This window comes from Sciurus vulgaris (genome assembly GCF_902686455.1).
Source record: "Sciurus vulgaris genome assembly, chromosome: 11".
NCBI classification, from domain to species: domain Eukaryota; kingdom Metazoa; phylum Chordata; class Mammalia; order Rodentia; family Sciuridae; genus Sciurus; species Sciurus vulgaris.
In genome coordinates, this window is record NC_136472.1 from 103,600,125 (window position 1) to 103,620,749 (window position 20,625).

Here is a 20,625-nt window from a genome sequence, read left to right on the forward strand (position 1 = left end):
CCAAAACCGTAGCACTAATCTGTCAAGCCCGCCGGGACGCCTGTAAGATAATCATTCTCACTTTTCATTGGCTGACCCTCCCGGAGTTGAGACCTTGGTTCATTTTCATTGGTTGTAGCTGCCGTCACGTCCTTTCGCCACACCCACTTTCCCGTCGGCGCCCAGTGAGCTTTGGAGTAAAGTGATTTACAGCGGTCAGGGGCGGGAATTCGCGTGCCGCAAGCCTGTCTCCCCCTTTCGGGCGCCGCGGCCCCCGCCCCGCCCCCCAGCCCGAGGCCCCGCCCCCGCCTGGTCGGGCCCCGCCTCTCCCTCCCGAGAGGGCGGGGACCAGGCGGCGGCCGCAGCCGCAGGAATATGCTGGAAGCCCGCAGGCAGGCGCCCGGGAGGTGCTGAAGGGACAGTTCCCGCCGCCGAACTTGCCCCGCCGAGCGCGGGTGGGGCGGCCCGGAGCCGGCGGGGCACGTGAGCCATGGAGACCATCTGGATCTACCAGTTCCGCCTCATCGTGATTGGGGACTCCACCGTGGGCAAGTCGTGCCTCCTGCACCGCTTCACCCAGGGCCGCTTCCCCGGGCTGCGCTCCCCTGCCTGCGACCCCACGGTTGGCGTGGACTTCTTCTCCCGCCTGCTGGAGATCGAGCCGGGCAAGAGGATCAAGCTGCAGCTCTGGGACACGGCGGGACAGGAGCGGTTCAGGTAGGGCCGTCTCCGCCGAGACCACGGGGACCTCGAAGGCGGGCAGCCACCCCGCCCGCCCTAACGCCCCCTCCCCAAGCGCCAGCCCCACCAGCCCTGGTCCGGAGAGGGTTCGGCCCTTCCCTCTCGAAAGTGCAAACACTCCATTCTTGCTTCCCCTTTGCCCCTCCTCTTCCAGGGACGACTTCCTCCTCCGCAATTTCTCACTTCTTTCTTTGGCGCCCATTTCCTGCGCCCCCTTTCCGTATCTCCTTTCCCGCCTGAACCAGGGTCACCCTCGCGTTCCCCACTTCCCCAACTCTTTCTGCCCTTGATGGTATTTTGATCCCCTTGGGCTCCTCCTGCTGCTTTCTCCCGAAACTCGGCTTCCCCTCTGTGCCCTCCCTGACCAGATCACCTTCCTCCAAGTGCCCCTTTTCCTGCCCTAACCAAAAGGCTCCCCCGCTATGCGGCCAGGGAGAACTGTGAAGTAGGGTTCCCAGATTCGTGATTGATTCTTTAGCTTGACAGCAAGCAGAGCTCCAACCCAGGTTACTGCATGAGCTCACTGGGCATGGTTCACAGGGAGATGGATGCGGTAATGGTTTGAACACCTCACAGCACTGAATGTGGTCATCAGAAAATACTGGGCCATGACCCGTGGGAATGGTTTATAGGACAACTACATGCTACATCAGGAACACTGGCACTGCTGAAGTTGCGTGGGTGTGTGTGGGGAGGGGTTAGGGGGTGTGTTTAAAGGGTCGAGTTGTCTTTAGAAGTTTGTCATCATTGGTTCGGTGCTGGGGGATGTATGTCTATCTACATATAAAGGGACGGGGGAGGGGGAAGAGAAATTTGCCAGGACTTATTTCACTTACGATGGGTTCTTAACGTTCCAGGTAATAATAGAACAGAAAATAGATTTCTAAATAGAGAAAGAGGTACCCAAATAGTCTCATTCTAAAGGTTAACTGGGTGTCTAAAGGATTTCACAAAGGCAGCTCAAGTAAATAGTAAACCAAACTGTGTACATTTCTTGGATATTTGAGATTGATCCAAATTTAAGGCATATTTTCAAATCCTGTGATTCAGGGACACTTTATTTTAGAGGAAGGCAGGAAAACAGATACATCGTAGTGTTTTGTTTCTTAATGATCGCATTATCGTTTGGAACTCATTTAAGCAAGCATTTTGTGTTCCTCAGCAAGTACTCTGCTTGTAAAAAAAAAAAAAAATACAGTATTCCTTGAGGGGACTTCCCAAACATGGCTTCCCCTCACCCCCAAGCCAGCATCCATTCCGAATGAGATCAGACTACATCTTGAGAATGCCCAACATTCAGAATTTTGGCTTCCATTCCCAGCTGTGACACTGATTCATAGAGATAATAAGGGAACTGCTTAGCTTGCTTATACTTTAGTTTTCATAAGTATGAAGTGGAAAGTTGGTTAAGGCCCACCGTCTGACAGGTGTGAAAACTTATTTATTTGATTTATACAATACTTGAGATTCCTGGAAGAAATGTTTCCTTTTCAAGAAGGTCTCTTAATTAAAATAGCTTTTCAAACTTGTCATTCATCTGTAAAAGGAAGGTGTCATTATGATATCAGATTTCTTCCCAGTTTTAACTCTAAGGTTGGTTGTAAATTTTTTCAACTTAGATCAACTTATGATCTCAGAGATGAACTTTGAGATGTTTCAAGTGTAGAAAAAAACTTTTATTAAGTAGCTCTGGCTCTACCCTCTAAACAGTACAATAAAAACATGTTCTTTATGTTCTTTTATGCCTTAAACTTCAAGTAACTGCTAGGAATCACAACTGCAAGAAACACAGGTAATAAAATCTATTTGTGTATAATTATTTGCTTACAAGTAAGTAGCTCCAACTTTTTGACAAGAAAGTAAAGGATAATTAATTTGTTTGACTTTAAAGACTTTTTTGCTAAATAGACGACTGGGTTGTAATGCTTTTGAGAAGAATGTAAATAGTAATTCATTTTTATATACATTATTAAAAGCACACAGTAACTCTTCTATAATAATGCAAGGACATTTAGGGAATGTTTACTGACAATGAGTCATACTTTATTTTGTTTGGCTTTTTACCAAAGATATATTCTCAAACACATACATATTTCAGTAGCTTTGTCCAAATGCTTAGCTTTTCTATCATTAGGCAGAATGTTTTACTATAAAATTACATTTAAAATGATTACTGTTAAACCATTTTGTGTCTTTATCCTAGAAAATATACTTATTTTGAATAATAGATATCCTTGTACATTTTATTTCATAGAAAATGATACTTGAAGATAACATTCCTGTCACTGCTTATAATCACACTATGAGAAATTTGTGGTATACACTGTTTGGAGGTTTGTTGGTGGTTAGACATAAACTAACAAAAGGAACCTACTTTAGCAGCTTATGGAGTAGCTTGGACATAAAAATATGTCTCAGAACAATAAAATAGTGAACTGATAAGTGTGATCATGATTAGCCTTAGTTTTCAGCCTTTAAATTAACATTCCAGTAAATGATAACTACCTACATAACATTTGTTTCCCAAAAGTGAAAAAAGTTTTGAAAAATAATGTATATATGAACATACTCTAACTGTAATATAAACTCAGATATTAAGTTTTTAATAAGGGAAAATGTTGAATTTCTATATTAGGGAAACTCAGAATTACCATGCCTTTCTTGAAAATAGAAGTTTATTTTTCTCTTGTATAATATCAAGGTCCCCACCTCTTATGTAATAATAATATAATTATAATAATCTCAAGGTAAGTGGTTCAGGTTGGTGGATAGTTCTGCTGTAGGTCATTGTTCAGATACCTTGTCTCTTAGTTTTCTGCCATCCCTAATACATTTTCATCATCTGCATGCACAAACATCGGGTTGCAGGCACACCATGTAAGCTCAGAGCAAGGCAAAAGAGATCTAAACCAAGCAATTTCCTTTTGAAAAAATGAGGCCAACATGGTACAGACCATTTAGATTGTCAATTCATTGAAGAGAACTTAATTATAAGGCCACACAGACTAGGCTACCATGTGCCAAGGAGGTAGGGAAGATGTTTGGCATTGTTGAGAAAACTAGCAATCACTACTTTTAATAGTCTTTTTTTTTTTTTTTTTTTTTTTCCTCTCCCTTTTTCTCCCCTCTTCTCCTGCCATCCCCAGTACTCGGAATTGAACCCAGAGTGCTCCACCACTTTTTAAAAATATTTTTTAAGTTTTGAGGCAAGGTCTTGATGAGTTGTCTGGGTTGACCTCAAACTTAAAATCTTCTTGCCTTAGCCTCCCAAGTTGCTGGTATTACAGGCATGTGCCACCATTACCGGCACCACTTTTTAAAAATTTAATCATAGGAGAAGTGTCACAGTAAAGAAAATAAGAATAATGTTTAATATGGTGTTAATAAGAATATTAGAAGGGCTGGAAATATGGAAAGTGTTAAATATAAGAATATAAATTTCAAGCTTTTTCCATAAAAAGCATTTAAAATAATAAAAATATAGAGTTTTATGGTTTGGATGTGGTTTGTTTCCCAAGGATTCATGTACGGAAGTTTGGTTCCCAACATGGCAATATTAAGAAATAGAGGGAACTTTAAGAAGTGGGCCCTTGTGTAAGGTGATTTGGGGGTTATTGTGGGTATCACCCTTGAAAAGAATTAAGTAATTCTTATGGGATTTCAGTTAGTTCCATGAGAGTAAACTATTATTAAAGAGTGAGTCTGGTTCCTTCCTACTCCTTGGCTTCCTATCTTGACATGTGATCTTTCCCTCTCTTATGTGCTTCATCTTGATACCATCCACTGTGACATGGTACAGTCAAGGGAAGCCTCGCCAATGCCAGAGCCATGTTATCTGAACTTTTAACCTCCAAAAGTGAACTATATAAACCTCTTTTTCTTTATAAAGCCTCTTTATAAACAGAAAATGAACTAATATATAAAGTGAGATAAAGAAGTAGCAATTTTGATAGTAGGAATAGGAAATCTCCAGGATTCAAGCAGATTTGGCCTTTTTTCCACATTGTCTGGCCTTGGGGTGTTACAGTTTATAGCCACTGATGATAAAGCTCAGAGAATAATGTTCTCCTGCAGTGCTTTCAGGGTATGTTCTACAGAACACTCATCCGTTGTGATTCTTTTTGAAAGATGAGTTCTGTGATCATACAAGTTTGGAAATTTCTATATTCTGTGTAACATTTCCTTAAAAATTCATATCAAAGCTCTAAATATTGAAGCAAAGAAACCTGTGTAACTTTGGTTAGACTACCATTTCCCAAATTTATTTGAGGGGCTATTTTCAAAATATGAAAATTCATGATAATAGTGTTCTAAGGGCTGTCATTTGGGAAAAGCTCCCTTTGATGATGAAGTGCTTTAGTCACTTTGGCGGGGGCAGAATTACTGCATATTTGAGTTTTGGAGTAATGGAAGACATGCAGACATTAATTAGACAGCTAATTAACTTAGCAAAGTGTTGTAGGTAGTGCCTGTAAGAGACAGCCCTTTATCTGTCCCCCCAACAACAAAATAACCTTTGGGGTGGTTTCCAATATCACTAATCTACAGGGCTTCTCCCTAACCCACTGGGCTTCTCCTTAACCCACTACTTGCTTCTTCATCTCCTTTCCTCCAGCTCCTCTTCTGCTGTTTATCTTTTTCTTTGCCATGTTTCTTAACTCTTTCTTTAGTTCCTGATCACCTATGTTTGGGACTGTGCTTGGAAGTATGAAAATTCCAAATGGATTTCCCCTCTAGTCTGTTTTTGTTCTTCAACTTTGTTGGCTCCCAGTTCTCTGCCTCTGAGCCTCTTATTGAAATTATTGAAAAAAACAATCTAATTGGTTGTTTGACCAGGTTATTGAGATATGCTCACATATAATACAAATATATTATGATACAAACACACTATGTAGGTATTACAAGTCACATGATGCAAATGCATCTATAAGGGTACACTTTTTTGGAAAGAAAAATTCACAGAAGAGGAAAGTAAGCAGCCTCCTCCCAAAGTGACTATTTTATGGTATTTCAGAGTAAAATGTATAGAAGAATAAGTCAATATCATTTCTAACAAGTGTAAAGATGATTCATGAGGCCAAACATTTTTATGCTCTAAAGATTATTTTCAGTGTCTACTTAGGGCATTCAGAACATTTTGTGTGATTATGGAGTCAGGATAGTCAAGAACTAGCTAGTGATTTGAAAACCTGATTGCTTTTCTTTTTTCTTCAATTAATCTGTTGATCTAGCATATGTAGCCACAACCTCAATATTGTACTGACATATGAAAGTGATTATAGACCCTGAAGTAAACTAAATATTGTATACTCAATGCCTGAGGGATGTGGCTACCAACAGGCAAGATTGTGAAGTAGTTAAAACTGATTTGGGGGCCTTCCCACTTTTCTCTCTTTATGTTTTTGGGTAGTGAGGCCTAGACTATCCTTCCCTGCTTTTCTCTCACACATCTTTTTCTTTAAATTCATTTCTTTTTATTGCTGAGATATAGTTCATTGTATAGAAAAAGAAAATTAATGCTTCAATTTTTAAAAAATTATATTTGTTCTTTTTAGTTCTACATGATGGTAGAACATATTTTGACATATCATACATACATGGAGTGTAACTTATCATTTTTGTAACTATACATGATATGAGTTACACTGGTCATGTATTCATATAAGAACATAGGAAAACTATGTCTGATTCTGTCATAGAATCATACTGTCTTTTCTATTCCCATCCCCTTCCCTTCCCTTCATTCCCCTTTGTCTAATGCAGTGAATTTCTATTCCTCTACCTCTCCCCCCCACCACTTATTATGAGTTAGCATCCACATCAGAAAGAACATTTGGCCTTCAGTTTTGGGGATTGGCTTATTTCACTTAGCATGATAGTCTCCAGTTCCATCCATCTACTGGCAAATGCCATAATTTCATTTTTCTTTATGGCTGATTAATGTTACATTGTGTATATGTACCACATTTTCTTTATCAATTCATCTGTTGAAGGGCACTTAGGTTGGTTCCATAGCTTGCCTACTGTGAACTGAGCTGCTGTAAACATTGAATACATCTTAATGTTAATTTTAAGAAACCATCCCTTAATGCTCTTAGCTATAGAAAGAGAAGTAGCTAAAAAACTAAGACATACAAAATTATTAATTAACAGCTTAATAAGGGTCCTGCCAGGAGTATCTATATTCTAAAAGACATTGACCACCCAGAAAAATAATACCTCATCTTGGAGTAACATTTCCCTGTTGGCAGTGTTATAAATGACCACCTATTCTGACTCATTGCCACCCCCCCAAATGTAGATTTCAAAGTCAAAGACCAGGGGTGGGGGAGTTAGAGATAATGTTGTGAGTACATGGATGACAACAATGAAGTTTTCACATGAAGAAAAGTACTTTGCCCATTTTAAGAAATATGTAGAGAGAATTTTCAGTAATTGTCGGTCTACTTAATTAGCATGCAAAGATTTCTGTAGAAACTTGCTACCTATAGTCATAGTACTTAAAAGTTTAAAAAGGCTCTGCCCCAAAATATGTATAACTGTTATGTATCAATTGGAGATAAAAAAATATGCCAGGTATGGTGATGCAGCCCTTTAATCCCAAAGACTTGGAGGCTAAGGCAGGATGATCACAACTAAGGCCAGCCTTAGAAACTCAAGGAGAACTGGTCTCAAAATAATATTTAAAAAGGGCCAGGGAGTGTATCTCAGTATTAAAATGCTCTAGGTTAAATTCCCAGCACAATAAATAAATAAATAAATAAATAAACAAATAAATAAATAAGTATTTTTTAAATGTTTAAATTGGGCGTGGTGGCACATGCCTGTAATCCCACTGACTCGGGAGGCTGAGGTAGGAGGATTGCAAGTTTAGGACCAGCCTCAGCAATTTAGCAAGGCCCTAAACAATTTAGTAAGAACTTGTCTCAAAATTAAAGGATTGGGGATGTAGCTCAGTGGTAAAGCACCCCAGGTTCAATCCTTAATACCCCAAAAAATAAAAACCAAAAATTTTGAAGAGGAACTTACTGGAATTATCTAAGAATATTCATTTTAGCACATTAAGAATCAGTTATTCCTACCCCGAGTTAGAGGGAAGAATTTGCTTTCTTCCAGCCTGCTCTCTGTAAAGCAGTAAGTAAGAAAGATGAACTCCTCAAGGGATTTTTGTTTTTGTACTAGGACTTGATCCTAGGGGTGTTCTACGTTTCTTAACTTTTATTTTGGCATAGGATTTTGCTAAATTGCCCAGGCCAGCCTTGAACGTTAAATCCTCCTGCCTTATCCTCCCAGGTTGCTGGAATTACAGGCATACACCACCACGCCCAGCTATCAAATAAAGTTTTAATAAGATATTTTAATTCTTTCTGTGCTAGCATTGCGCGTGCACCTGTAATCCTAGCAACTCAGGAGACTGAGGCAGGAAGATTGCCAAGTGTGAAGCCAGTCTGGACAACTTAATGAGACCTGTCTCAAAAACATTTCTAAGAACAGGCTGAGTTTGTAACTCAGTGGTATCAGTGGTAGAGCACCCCTGAGTTAAATCCCCAGTACCAAAAGAAAAAAGGAAGAAAGAGAAAAGAAAATATATATATTATTTAATTCTTTCTAAAACAAAATACCTATAAAGCTTATACTTTATGTTTTTAATAAATCTACCTCTAAATGTCAGTAACTTGTAATCAACTCTGATAATATGATTCAGGGAAGTTCACTTTAAAAATTTCTGCTTCACACAATCTTCCTGGCCTATTATGAAACATGTAATAAATTTCTGTACTTGCCTTCAGGAGTTGCAGAAGAATGTGATGTGAAGGACAAAGTATATTTTAAATTTAAAAGGATTCTTGTAGTTTAAGCTGTAAAAGAGTTTCAAAACACAGATAGTAGCTGGATATGGTAAGCACACACCTGTAATCCCAGCTACTCAGGAGGCTTAGGCAGGAGGATCATAAGTTTGAGGCCAACCTGAGCAACATAGCAAGATTCTGTCTCAAAGTAAACAAATAAAAAGGACTGGAGGGGCTGGGGATATAGCTCAAGTCGGTAGAGTGCTTGCCTTGTAAGCACAAGGCCCTGGGTTCGATCCCCAGCACCCAAAAAAAAAAAAAAAAAGACTGGAGATGTAGCTCAGTGGTAGAGTGCCCCTGTTTTCAATCCTTGGTAATCTGCCCCCCTACACCCCACCAAAGTGCAGATAGTAGTTTTGTAGATATATATTATGGGTTAAGTGTTGATAACTAGCTGGTATATTACCTTAGTTTGATTTAAAATCATAACAGTATTCTCTTAAACATTCTTAAAATATAGTGATTATTTCTATTTTCCTTCTTATGGTAATGACTGATTTTTAATTTAGGAACATCTTGCCAAGTCAAATGATCACACTATTGACAAAGTCTTTAAAACCATACACTGATATCAATAGCTAGAATATAAAGGACACCATTAAAAATATCTCAGTGTCAAAAAATATTGAGATAATGAAATGGAGACTTCTTAGACAAGTGCATCAGAAGTCAAATGAGAAAGGTCTCCATCAAAGCACATCCAAAAGGTCATCAGAGACTTTTCTTGACAAATCGTGAGCACTGTGCTTATTTTTTTCCTACTTTTCGTATGATTGGTCATAATCTGTTTTCAAATCATCTTCCTACCTCTACCAAACATGTAAAAAATGACTTTTCTTCTGATTCTTTAGCCTCTCCAAATGTATTTCCTTTTCACAGGACTTAGTATGGTACGTCCTCAAATAGATAAAGCTAAAGAATAGGCTTAATGACAGACATACAAAAGAACAGTGAATAACCCAAACTGAAACCTCTTCTCTGAGAAGAGATCGAGAGAGAATGCCATAAAAGGGAGTTAGTAGATGCTAAGAACTTCCTAGCTGTAAGAGAAAGCCTTATGAAGAAAAATCATAGATTCTCAAATTATAGGCATTGCCTGTCATTTTCTTTAGACTTGCATTTTTCAAACTGATGTTAATAGGCATCATTTTAGAAAGCCATTTCTTGATCCAGTTCTTTTGGAAATGCCCAGTCATTGCAGTATTTTTCAGGGTTCCCCACCACCCCAACTCTGGTGCTAGGAATTGAACCCAGAGCCTCATCCATGGTAGGCAAGCACTGTACCACTGAGCTACACCCTGAGCCTTTCTCAGAGCAGTTAATATACTAATACACCTTGTGACCCCCCCAAGGTGGTTTCCTAAACCAGAGTCCTTTTACAGAGAGGATTTTGCTATAATAATGTTCTACAGAATGCACTTTTGGAACTGATACTTTAAAGTGTAGAAAAATCCTATAATTGTAGAAATACGTTTCAGGGCCTTTTAATTTCTTCTCTCATATGATTCTCCATGTCACTTTTACTGGTGTTTCTAGGGGATTTCATCAAGGCTCCCTTTTTAAATATCTGATTTACTATACATTAGGGGAACTTCTAGAAACTCTTGAGAGAGTCCTTTGATTTTTTCCCCCATTCAAAATTAAAATATTTATGTTCTTGTCTGACTTTTAGCCACTTGTCAAACTTTTACACAAATCATATAAATCATTCATATTTGTTTTAAGCACAAAGCCTTCAAATAAAAAGCACTAGAAAGGGGCTGGGATTGTAGCTCAGTGGTAAAGTGCTTGCCTAGCAAGTGTGAGGCACTGGGTTCAAATTTCAGCACCACATATAAATAAATAAATAAATAAATAAATAAATAAATAAATAAATAAATAAATAAATAGAAATAAAGGTCCATTGACAAGTAAAAAAAAATTTTTTTAAAAAGCAGTAGAAAACCTGGAATATAAAGAAGAAAATAGATGAACTTTCATAACTAGATTTTTTAGATATTAAAAAAAACTACAGAAAAGCTTTGGGATTAGGAAAACAAAAGTTAATGAAGCTATGTGGAAACAAGAAAGAAAGAAAGAAAGGAAGGAAGGAAAGAAAAGAAAGGAAAGAAAGGAAAGGGAAGGAAGGAAGGAAGGAAGGAAGGAAGGAAGGAAGGAAGGAAAGAGGGAGAGAGGGAGGGAGGGAAGGAAGGAAGGAAGGAAGGAAGGAAGGGAGGGAAGGAAGGAAAAGCATGGGTGGCGGGGAGATCCCATAACAATAGAAGGGAGATCAGTGAGATAGAGGAAGATGATGGGGGAAGGAGGAGAGGAGGAAAGGTGGAAGTACTGGGATTGAAATGAAACAAAGTACATTTCATGCATGTGTGATTATGTCAAAATGAACCCCACTATTATGTATAACTATAATGCACTAATAAAAACATTTTTTAAAATTAATGAAGTAAATAGGTGAAATTTAAGACAAATTTTAGAGAACAGATGGCTACACACTGAAAGAGAATCAAAAGTGGAAGAGAAGGTGTAATTAATAGCATAGCAGAGAATTATTGAAGGTAAAGAAAATTAGAGAAGAATTAAAAACAGAGTCCAAGAAAGTGAAGAGGAAAAAACATGAAAGAAACTACAGAGAGCTGGGGTTGTGGCTCAGTGGTAGAACACTTGCCTAGCATGTGTGAGGCACTGGGTTTGATTCTCAGCACTGCATCTAAATAAATGAATAAAGGTTCATCAACAACTAAAAAATATGTATATATTTTTTTTTTAATCAACTACACTGTGGTCAACATTCTGGGAAAAGTAACTCTGGCCATAGAATCAGGGAGGGACATAGAGATGATCTGATATAAAAGTACCATTTTTTAAAATAATATGGTTAATATCCAGAGACTCTTTGACCTACCCAAGACTTCATAGCTTGTTGGTGGTTTGCACAAGAGCCCAGTTCTCCTAATTTTGTGTTTAGTGCCCTTTCAGTTATGCCAGAATTCTTGTTATGGTTGAAATGAGTTTTAATGATATGCTGTGCAGTTTCTGTCCTGAAAGTATATCTGTTTGCATACAACCCAACACCTTATCCCCGTAGACTCAAATCTTTAGTTTATTGCTATATTCAGAAAGCAAAAGGGGAAATAGCTTTACACAATAGTAGCAGTATTGATAATGAACACTGGCACTGAAGTAGAGAAACTTACATGAAGAATATGCCTCATTAGATAAGGAGAGGTGTTGGAGAGCAAATACTGGATATGGTGTTCTAAAGTTTCATAAGCTTCATAAGTTTCAGTCCTTAAATGCTATCTTTCTTTCTTTTCTTTTCTTCTTTTTTTTTAGAAGCTGAAATTAACAAAGACAGTAATTTAATTGTGGAAATCTATACATTTATTTAGCTTAACTACATACCAGGCACTAGTTATAAAAATAATACTGTTTCACATTCAAATCCTTGCAGTGTCTGTACTGGATAGAATACAGGCTACAATGCTATTACAGAAACCACCAAAATATGGTAACTTAAATAACATAGAGCCTTATTTCTCTCTCCTATAATAGAATTATATATTATAGAATGAGCACTCCTGGGTAATCATGGTGGCTTTGCCTCAACATCAGTTTCCAGGGATCTCCAACATTACCATTTCTTAGCAGGCAAGTACAGGCAACAGGATATCTCTGCAAATGGCTTCTTCTTCAAGTAAATGAACCTTAGATTGCACACATTACTTCTCAGATCCTGTAACTCAAACTAGTGATATGACCACAAATAACTGCAGGAGATACAAAGGAACATAGTTTCTAAATAGGTTGCTGAGTGCCAGCTAAAACTTTTGGAGTTCTGTTACTAAAGGAAAATAGTAGAACAGATTCTGAGGGACAATTAGGACAGTCTTTCTTACAGACTTTTAATAAAGAAAGATAATCAAATAATTACAGTAAGGTATAGTGCATACTAAAATAAATTCCAGTGGCAGAATAGAGGGAGAAATTGCCATCTGTGTTTAGAGTGAAGGCCAGTTTCAGAAGATGTAACCCAAAGAAGGTGGTGCTTGATGCTGGGACATGATGGATATGTGTATAGTAAATGAAAAACAGTAAGAAACAATAACAATAGAAAAAAGACATGGCTTCTAGTAAAGATAGCAGACTGAACACCTGCATCTGTTTTAGTTTTTTTTTTTTTTTTTCCTGAAATTGCTAAGGTCACAATAGAACTTTTTTAAACCATAAACCCTCCTGAACAAAGAGATAACATCAACAAATTTTTGGAAGCAGGAAAGCTGTTGCAGCATGGAAAATGAATGGGCAGACTCAAGATAACTAAATTCTGGGGCTGTATAGTTTAGTGGTAGAGTGTGCTTAGTATGCATGAGGCACTGAGTCCAATCTTGAGCACTGAAAAAAAAAAATTATTTTAATGATTTCTAAACTTAATGGTTAAGAAAAAGCCAAAATCGACTTGATACATACTGTTGAATCCTCCAAAGACTCACAAAATGCTGGTACCTTTCAAAGTAGGAGTGTTAAAGGATGGATCACTATCAGTCTGTTTAAGAAAGATTAGATCCTCACATCCCCTTAGCTCCTCTATACATCAAGTAACTTCTCCATGTTGTCAAAAACCTGGTAACTAATTCTTCGAAAAGAATTAAATAGAAGGCCTTTGGATGGATGCATCAGAAATAATTGAAGTTGGGTTCCCTTGTTAAAAGTAAGGACTTTAAGTGAATATATGCATGGTGCATGCCTTCTGCCCTCTTCCCCAACTTAGCGCCCAGAATGCTGGTAATCAAGCCTTCACCCTTCAGACAGGACATTGGTGAAGTTATTTCTGATGAATCTGACTAAGCCACAAGGAAAGTCTTAAAGATACCAACATTACAGTGTCCATCAACTAAATAATTCAGCCTGATCATCTTCTAGTGAGGCCTTTAGTCTCAATGGAAAATTATAAAAAAAAGTAACAGGATACTAAAAAAGAATATTATGAGAACAAAAGAGCTTCTGAAAGTGCCATTTAAAAAAGATTAAAAAATAGAGAATCAGTCCAAAAGGTTCAGTGTACAAGTAGCAGACATTCCATAAAGAGAGAACAGAAAAAATGGGAGAAATCATCAGTGAAACAATAAAAAATTTACCAAATTTACATAGGTAGTATAACATAAATGTTAAGAAATGATCTTACTAAAATTATGATGTAACAATATTGTTAAGTTCAAGGAGTTGGAAACAGGGAGTGGTAAGTAACTTTGATAAAAACACAAACCTAATAAAAGAGAGAAACTAGAAGGCAAAGAACCCCATCTGTTCAATTGACTTGGAAATAAAAGCTGAATAATTTCAGAGTTAGAGTGAAGTGAGAAAAGAATAAACATCAATTATAAATTTGAGGTTATAGAGAGATATAGGAAGTCATGAAACAAAGCAGTATAGAAAAAACATATAGAAGCAGGCAGCCATCACAGAAATGGTGGGAGAATTATAACCCAAGAAAACATGCCCCCTAATTATGTTAGATCATATAATCCTCTGTATGTTATATGGAAAATAAAGTAATCTTGAGAAGTTAGACATTTCATTATTGTTATGGAAACAGAAAACATTGGAATAAAGTGCCATTCCAAATAGAATATACTCATTTTTTTTCACCTGGAAGACAGTGAAGTTAGAAACCTTTCTCATTAATTTCTAAATAAACTTTCAGTTTTCCCATATAACTTCTTCTGCCTCCCAAAATCCACTAAAAAGGACAATCTGGTAGTTCTTTAGAAAACGTGGATGATTTCAACTACATGTTTATGGTATGTGTAATTATTCAATCTATTTATTCCCCTTTGACCTTAAATTTAGTTTCAAAAGGAGGTGAGGTGTTTTTTTTTTTTTTTTTTGTATTTTACTCTTTATTCTCCAATTTCCTCAACCTAACGGTGTGAACTTACTAATTCAATTGTTTGTTTATTCATTTACAAATATTGATAGTGCATGTACCTATACAGGTGAGTTTTAAGCACTAAGGAAAAAGCGCCCCCCTCAAAAAAGTCCTTTGCTCTGAGTTTTAGTCTTCAAATGGGATGAGTCACGCTATAAACAAGCTGGAAAAATCATGTAGGATGTCGGAATATGTTAATTGTAACAAAGAATAAGAAAGTATAAAAGGCAAATAGAGACTGCTGGGGTGGTAAGAAGCACCACTATAAAATGATGATCTGTCATGAAAGGAAAATAAAAGGTGACCACAGAGCAATTGATTCATATATTCATAGTCTATTAGGACTTGTCAGCATTATATAGAATTTCTGCAGTCACACCAGATTTTTGATAGAAAGACCCTAGAGTTATACCAACAAAAAGAATTCTGATGTTTGGTTGAATAAAGAATTACCCCAAGTTTAAAGTGCCAGGTTTCAGAATCTTAGGCAGGGCCAGGGACTTTTAGTCAGTAGTAATAAATGATATGGGAGACTTGCATTTTAGTCCTTGGAAATCAGCTCTAAGGGCCAGTATTACAAGGCAAGAGAGGCAGATAAATAAAACATCAACACAATGACCATTCCCAGAAGGGCAGTAGGGATATAATGTCTTGGTGAATAAGAGGCACTCATGAGGCTAATGCGCTCATAGGCTACTAGCTGCCAACAGCCTTTGGCATCTTCTAAATGCCTATTTTACAGTTGGCAGAGCCACAAGAAGGGCATTTCCAGGATGAAACATGTGGTTCATCTCCATCTAAGTCAGCAAGTCCTCAATATTTTGTTGATCTTTTAAAAGAGTTCTATGCACGTAACAAAGTTCATAATAACATACAAGATTTATATATAGATATATAAATATATGTATTATCTACATAATATATATAAAACCTTGCCACTTATATTTAAATTTTTATTTATAAGTAACTACTATAAATAATCATGAGCATTCAGATGCTTATGGAATTTTGTCTTTCATATGACAATAACATCTTTTTTTTTTTTTTTTTGGTGCCTTCCAGGAAATGAGATAACTTGTTTGAGATATCATTTACATTTTTTTTAGAATCTTGGTAATCATATCACTTGTGTTAAAAGATTACAAATTCCCAATTGAGTATGGTGGTGCACAACTGTAATCCCAGTGACTCAGAAGCCTGAGGCAGGAGAATCAGAAGTTCAAGACCAGCCTCAGCAATTTGGTGAGGACCTAAGCAATTTAGTGATACCCCATCTCAAAATAAAAAATAAAAAGGACTGGGGATATGGCTCAGTGATAAAGTACCCAGGAAAAGAAAAGATTACAAATTCCCCAAGGTATATCATTCATACTTGATTGCATTAATCATATATTAAGTAAGTCTTTGTAAATGTGTTGCTGAAAGCTCAGTTCTTGTCCCTGATGTCAATCCAATAACAAGGACATGGTTTTGAGAAAAGGGAAAGGGAAGGTTTATTGCTTTGCTAGCAAAGGAGAAACACAAGGGTCTTCTGTCCCAAAGGCTGTGATTCTGCCCATCAGCAGGAATAGGGGGCTTTTAAAGGGGTGATGCAAAGACTACATTCCACGTGTTCTCTGTCTGGAGTTGTAATTCACTTGTTAATTTGGGAGATAGTCGTTTCTGTGATCTTCTGGTACCATCCCCAAAGTCTGGATTACTTCAGTCCTATGATGGGTGTGTACTCAGGGACAGATAAATCTGCCAAAAATGGGGAAGAACTGAAATTAGGGAGGAGGAAAGATTAGGGAGGAGCAGGGAGAGAGGAAGAGAAAGAAACATGTCCATTTAAAAAATAAGTTACAGTGGCAGAGCAGCAAGGGTTATATTCAAAGGATTAAGGGGACAACTGTTACAAATGTAGCAAACTCTGGTGCTGTCTCATAATTACTTGTCTATATATTATTTCAGAAAAAAAATTAAAGAGAGGAAAATTAAACTTTTTACATAAACAAGACAACCATTTTTTCTTTTCTGTTATTCTGAAGCAATATATGTATTAAAATGAACATTGTGGATAAATAAAGGAAATATGCTACATAAATACAATAGAATATTATTCAGCCATAAAAAGAAGGCAACCTGTCATACACTACAACATGGATGAACCTTGAAGACACATTAAGTGAAATAAGCTAGTCAAAGAAGGGCAAACACTGCATGATTCCACTTTTATGAGGTAAATAAGTAGTCAAACTTTAGAGAAGCAGAAGTAGAATGGTGATTGTCAAAATGTTGCCAAAAGCTCGGTCCTTATTCCTGATGCCAATCCAATAACAAGGACATGGTTTTGAGAAAAAGGAAAAAGATCATTTATTGCTTTGCTAGCAGAGGAGATATACAGGGACTCCTGTCCCAAAGGCTGTGATTCTGCCCATCGTGGGGAACAGGGGGTTTTTAAGAGGTTATTCAGAGTAAATGAGATTAGGGAGGAGTGATCAGGAAGGAGATGATAAGGGAGGAGAAGTTTAGGGAAAAGATCAGAGAGAAGGTCAGGGAAAAGGCTGGGGAAAAAAAATCTTTTTAAATGTAAGTTTCAAAGCCATAAGGTTACTTTATTCAGCTATAAAACAAATACACAAATAAATACAAAACAAATTTGTTATTTTCATACAAACCTGAGACTTTTGCTACACCTAATTTTAGTTTGGAGAACACCAACTTGGAAAAGTGCTCTCCAATGTTTTACATTTAACTAAGCTTAACTTTTAAAGTACAATTTAGAATCCAGTGTATAATAATCCAGAAAAACTATTTAAAGGCCAGATTGTGTTACTCAAACCCTCTTTCTCTTAGACAGGTTTATCTCTGTAAGTGATCTATACAGCCAAGATCTCTCAAGAGACAACCAGTAAGATCAATGCTGCATGGCCTATGTCTTAAAGGGCCAGTAACAGACAAAAAAAAAAAAAAAAAAACCAGAGAAGAGGATCATTGAAACCAGGGCTGACAGATGGGAACTTTTAAAATAGAGAGACCTGTATGTACCAACTCCAACTGCAAGACTGTGTAATAATCTAGAAAGCTATTTAACACCGATCATTACAGTGAAAAGCATTATCTTAGACAGACTTATAGATGGCCCTTTCTTCAATTCACTTTACCTCTGACAGACCAACTCCAAATGCAAGATTGTACAAAAAAGAAACAGAGAGACAACCAGAGAGAAGGCCCAAAACCATGGCCAACAGATGGGACCTTTAAATTGACCAGCCAAGATCTTTCCCAAGAGATTACCTATAGAATCAATACAGTACTGGCCACTCTTTTAAGAAGGGGCGATAGCAGATACAAACAAAACAGACAACCCAAGGGAATTCCTAAGCCCAAGGCCAACAGATGAAAACTTAGAACACATCAGAAGGGAGTACATATCCCTAGGTTCTCAAGTCCCACTTAACTATGACTCCTATACCACTGGCGCCACAGAAAGAGGGACCAGATGTTCCCACAAAAAGGAACTAGGTGTATGGAATCAAGAATCTCAGTATGCACACCAGGGGACTTACCAAATGGCCAAGGGTGTTGCAACTTTCCTGAGTTCAGTTTCCTTTTTCTCAAAGTAGAGCAACTGATGGAGCAACTTGTGCAGTTCAGAGAGAGAAGGCAGAAATCCCCCAAAGCAAAAAGAGCTCGGCAGCTGCTGGGATGGTCCCTCAGTCTCTCCCTTTACTCACAGGAACAGCTCCTCTGGTTCTGTCCAAGGCAAACTCATACCACCTCCCAATTTCTCCAGTGGTCAGCTCTCAACAAATTTACCAACCACCTTGTCTCCTCAATATGGAAGTGGGGGTCACTTGGCGTGCCAGACCTGCCCAAGAAAGCTGGATTGGGGGCTGCTCTCAGGTCCCATCTGGGGTGCCAAATTTGGTGTCGAAACTTAGTCCTTGTCCCCAGTGCCAATCCAATAATGAGGACATGGTTTTGAGAAAAAGGAAAAAGAAGGTTTATTGCTTTGCTAGCAAAGGAGAAACGATAAGGAAGGAGAAGGTCAGGGAAAAGAAGATCCGGGAGGAGAAGTTTAGGCAAAGGAAGATCAGGGAGAGGTTCAGGGAAAAGGTTGGGAAAAAGAATAAACCATTTAAGTTTCAAAGCAACAAGGAATATAGTCAAAGCATTAAGTGAAACCCTGTCACAAAAGGACAAAGTGGCAGGGTGGTAGGTGAGGAGTTCTTTTCAGTGGGTATAAAATTTTAGTCATGAAAAATGAGGAATTGAGGGGCTGGAATTGTGGCTTAGTGGAAGAATACTTACCTGGCACGTGTGAAGCCCTGGGTTTGATACTCAGCACCACGTATAAATAAATAAAATAAAAAATCCATTGACAACTAAAAAATTTTTTTAAATGAGGAAATGATAGAGATCTGTTGTACAACACAGTGCTTATAGTTAACACTATTATACTGTACACTTAAAAAATTAAGTGGATAGATTTCACACTGTTTTTCACAATTTTTAAATTAAGTTAACTTTTTAAGCTGATACATAACCCTAAAAATTGTACAGATTGATTGGGTACCATGTGATATTTTGATATGTACATACATTGTATATGTTTAAATTAGATTAAACATTCTTTCTTTTGACTTTTGAAATATACAGTACATTACAATTATCTGTAGGCACATTTTTAAAAAATTCTTGTAAAGTCTATGTTGAAAATTATAAAATGTTTGTATCCTTGTTTTGTACCATTTTTCCTTACAAAATCTATGCTCACTTTATCAGTTAGATCTTTGACTGCTAGCAACAAAACCAACTTGAGGACTAAATTGAAAGTGAAAGTAGGGCTGGGGATGTAGCTCAGTGGTTGAGTGCTTGCCTAGCATGTGTGAGGCACTGGGCTCCCTCTTCAGCACCACATAAAAACAAATAAATAAAGTAAAAAAAAAAAAAAAAAAAATCTTTTTTTTAAGTGAAAGTAACAGAAAACATGTTTGAATCACAGAGACTTGTTAGAAACCTGGAGGATCAGGCTTAAAATGAACCAAAAGATCTCATGAATTCTGAGCATCAAGAACCAAAGGAAGCCTGTGTGGTCCTCATGGTGTTATTGCCCCTTTTCTGCCTGCTCACCCACTGCCCCATAAGAAACCCCACATGGCCAGCTAGTAGCCTCAGCTTCTAATTCAACAGGGTCCTCCAGTGAAAGCATTTCTCCCTTTCTTATGGTTTGGATATGCAGTGTCCCCCCAAAACTTCATGTGTGAGTCAACGCAGGAATGTTCAGGGGTAAAATGGTTGGATTGTGAAAGTTGTAACCTAGTCAATTAGTCCACTAATATGGATTAACTGATGGTAACTGGGCAGCAGCTGGGGTATGGCTAGAGGAAGTAGGTCACTGGGGTGTGTCTTTGGGGTTTTATATTTTGTGTCTGGTGAGCAGCACTCCTTCTCTGCTTCCTTGTTGCCATGTCCTAAGCTACCTTCCTCTGCCACATCCTTTTACCATGATATTCTACCTCATCTCAGGCCCGGAGCTACAGAGTAACCAACCATAGAGGAAACCTATGAAACCATGAGACAAAATAAATTTTTCCTCCTCTTAATTGTTCTTGTTGGATCTTTTGGTCAGAGACAAAAGAGCTGACTAAAAAACCCTTGAATACTAAAACCATTATATCAGCAAAGTTCAGAGTCACAGGGATTAGATGCAACAAAAAATTTTAGTGACTCATTAAGTGCAATTGTGAGAGGCACCATCACCCCACTTTCACCCTTTGCTTCCCATATTATAGCTTCTGTTTATGAGGGAAAACACCACTTACTGTTACGGTTTAATTTAGAATGTGTACATCCTAAAGGATCAGGCCAAAATCTTACAAGGTGTCATCCCCTGGACATGGACATAAATCAGTCCTAATAACCCATTCCCGGTTTTATAGAGACATATGTCTCTAGGTAATAGTGATATGATAAGATCAATGAGTCCCGTGGCATCAGCCATTTTCCCTGCCTCTGCCACTGTCAAGTGAATACTTTAGTTGATAGCAACATGTAGAACATCATAACTGTATATAATGCATTTCTAAATTCATGGATGGTGTTGCAAGCATGGCCCGATTCCAAATTAAATACCTTACAATGAGGAAG

At 37.8% G+C, this 20,625-nt stretch overlaps 1 protein-coding gene across 1 annotated transcript in view; it reads left to right on the top strand.

Annotated features, from left to right (window-relative positions):
* The first annotated feature begins 332 nt into the window (after positions 1-332).
* RAB39A (RAB39A, member RAS oncogene family) overlaps positions 333-20,625 on the top strand; it is a 32,061-nt gene continuing 11,768 nt past the window's right edge. Inside the window, exon 1 of the mRNA XM_079102805.1 lies at positions 333-696. Within this exon, the coding sequence (XP_078958931.1) occupies positions 470-696 (227 nt within the window). The 5' untranslated portion in view covers positions 333-469. The remainder of the gene's footprint in view (positions 697-20,625) is intronic.